The sequence below is a fragment of the Stenella coeruleoalba genome, assembly GCF_951394435.1.
Source record: "Stenella coeruleoalba genome assembly, chromosome: 9".
Lineage (NCBI taxonomy): Eukaryota > Metazoa > Chordata > Mammalia > Artiodactyla > Delphinidae > Stenella > Stenella coeruleoalba.
In genome coordinates, this window is record NC_137155.1 from 25,368,416 (window position 1) to 25,371,486 (window position 3,071).

A 3,071-nucleotide genomic window follows, 5' to 3' on the forward strand; every position below is an offset into this window, starting at 1 on the left:
GGGTAGAAGAGGAGGGTGGAAGAAGGAAAACAAGGTCTTAGATTTTATATGATTTTTTTTAACTTCTGCACTTCGACAGTGGTGGCAAAATACACTAAATCCAAAAGTTATCTTTGTTTTGAGAAGAGGGGGATTATTGTTCCTTTTGATTACAGCCTTTTCTCCCCGTGACAAAGCATAAATCATGGACACCAGAAAATAAGGTAGACCTCAGGAATCCTGCAAAAACTGAGAAGCTTACATTCCTCCTCAGGAGGGAAGAGTGGGGTGTTTTTAGCCCTCTCTGGAACCTAAAGCGAAAAACATGAGTTGCGTGCCATGGAAAGGAGACAAGGCCAAATCCGAATCATTGGAGCTGCCCCAGGCTGCACCCCTACAAATCTACCATGAGAAACAGCGCAGGGAGCTTTGTGCTCTGCACGCCCTCAATAACGTCTTCCAGGACAGCAATGCCTTCACCCGGGACACGCTGCAAGAGATTTTCCAGAGGTTGTCTCCAAGCACCATGATGATAACCCCCCACAAGAAGAGCATGCTGGGAAATGGGAACTACGATGTGAACGTCATTATGGCAGCACTTCAAACCAAAGACTGTGAAGCCGTTTGGTGGGACAAGCTCAAGGATGTCGGAGCCATTGCTCTCACTAACGTTATGGGCTTCATCATGAATCTGCCCTCCAGCCTGTGTTGGGGTCCACCGAAGTTGCCACTCAAAAGGCAGCACTGGATCTGTGTTCGAGAGGTGGGAGGTGCCTATTACAACCTCGATTCCAAACTGAAGACTCCCGAATGGATTGGAGGCAAGGGCGAGCTCAGGAAATTTCTAAAACATCTTTTGCGAGGAAAGAACTGTGAACTCCTGCTGGTGGTACCAGAAGAGGTGGAGGCCCATCAGAGTTGGAGGGCTGATGTGTAACACAGTTCTACCCAGCCTTCCCTCACCTCAAACCCCGAAATCCTCTGTGATGTGCTGTGGCCTCTACAGTGGGTCTGCCCTTGCCACGTCCCCAAACATCTCAACGGGTTTTCCCCCTCAGGTTTGACAGTGCAGTAGGACAGACGTGTAGACTGTTACAGAACCAACCAATGTTACTTGTTCTGGGAAAGGAAAGTGGGAGCTCTGTGTGCTTAGGGCAAATTATGACTTTTGTTTTATTTAAGAGAGGAGAAAGAAAGGTGGGTTTCAGCTTATTTCCCCATTTCTCTGAGGACTTGGCAGAGGCTCTGCTGGAGTTCACTGCTACTCTGACTCACCTGGAGATGTTGCCTTCAATTCCCCTTTCCTGGCAACCAGTGGATCTGAAGACACAGTACAGGCAAAGCCCATGTTGACGGGTTTGAAGGACTTAGAGCAAAAAGGCCTCATAGGAAACCATCTCCAAAACTGCAGCAGCAGTACAGCATGCTGTCTCCAACACTTAAAGCAGCCCTTACCCCATTTTTAAGAGTGGTTTATGGCCATCCTTGGAGTTTTATAATGAAAAGTTCTCTAATATTCCATGCCGGGTGGTTGAATCCTGCAACAGTCTAGTGTGACAGGGTGAGCTAGATACCTAAGAGGATGTGGCCAGAACCAGGCTGGGGAAGGCATGGGCAGCTTGTCTGCCTCACTCCATCATCGTCCCTCCCACTTCACTGCATTGCACTGGTTTAGGAGGCTTTGGGGCACAAGATAGTCAAAAGGGCAGTTTTTCCAGCTGACCCACTCTGGCAAAAATCAGGAAAAAAATAAGACTGCCTTTGACATCAAATTCTACTAGTTTGAGACAGAGTTGGGCAAGGAAAGTATTGGGAAGATAAGCCTTCAGAAACTTGGAGCAGCTAGAATGGGTAGAAATCCTAGGCTTGGAGTCACTATAGTGACAAGAAGCAGAGCCCTCACATTGGGTGGACATGTGCATTACGCTTTGTCATCTCTCTGTAGCTTCCTTTACAGATCAACTGAGAATAGACCTGCCCCCTACCTCTTTAAATAGTTGTAGGCCACTATTCTCCCTGTAACTTGGGAAAACAAAAGGAGAAGTAAGGGTCATACTACACCGCCTGTAACTACAGGGGCTGTGGTTTTCTCAGGGCAGGCGGGCAGGCAAGGATGGCCTGTCCAGCCCTCACAAGTCAGTGTTTTCGGCAGGTCTGAGAGCTGCCCCACTGGCCAGACCTCTCCAATAGCAGAGCCAGCCTGGGACTTGCATGTCCAGCCTGAGCAAGCTTAACAGGATGAAGCTGAGGCTTTCTCCCCACTGTGACTGGAGTGCATGTGTACACCAGCACTTTTTCTGCACATGTATCTTCAATCCAACAAGGCCATTTTTTATGCTGGGTAACAGAGGCCACCAAGTGGCAACTGCATTACACCCTCTCAGCAAGTGGCCGCATTCTCTTCCACACCATTTTCTACACCAGACCTGCTTGGCACCACAGGGAGCTCTTCGCCACTGCACAGACATTCCAACCACCACCAGCCAGAAGTTACAGCCAACGTTGCTGATTGTCACAAGCAGGACCTTGGGTCCCTGGCACTGTCAGTGATGTAAGCCATTTCCTGGAGGAGAAGGAAACTCCTCGCCACCAATCTGCTGGGGCCTGTGCAAATGGCACTTCAAAGGAGTCCCCATGAGCCAGTGGGATATATGCAAAGACGCTTAAACATTTCAGGGCTGGTTTCTCTGTTCATATCCAATTCTGGTGCTTAGGAACAGGGACCTATGCTGATGCCCAAGGGCAAAAAGCCCCACTTCCTTTAAGAAAGGGGGCAGTCCTGACCCTGATGCCCAGTAAGGGGCAATCCTAGGCTTTTTGTTTTTCTTGCTTTTATTCCTTTTTGTTGGCCTTGTGCTGGGTTTGTTTACAAAAGATGTATTTTGTTTAACCAAGTATTAAAATAAACTCCAGATGGATTAGAGACGTAAATGTAAGACCAGGCACTATAAAACTCTTAGAGGAAAACATAGGAAGAAGATTCTTTGCCGTAAATCACAGCAAGTTCTTTTTTGATCCACCTCCTGGAGTAATGGAATAAAAAACAAAAATAAACAAATGGGACCTAATGAAACGTAAAACCTTTTGCAAAA

At 47.6% G+C, this 3,071-nt stretch overlaps 1 protein-coding gene across 1 annotated transcript; it reads left to right on the plus strand.

Moving 5' to 3' along the window:
• Positions 1-304: 304 nt before the first annotated feature.
• LOC307191639 (josephin-1-like) lies at positions 305-1,108 on the plus strand (the record flags this gene model as incomplete). The annotated part of the gene is made up of 1 exon (XM_079931795.1): positions 305-1,108. The coding sequence occupies one exon, from the start codon at positions 305-307 to the stop codon at positions 914-916; it is 612 nt and encodes a 203-aa protein (XP_079787921.1). The 3' UTR covers positions 917-1,108.
• Between the last annotated feature and the right edge of the window lie 1,963 nt (positions 1,109-3,071).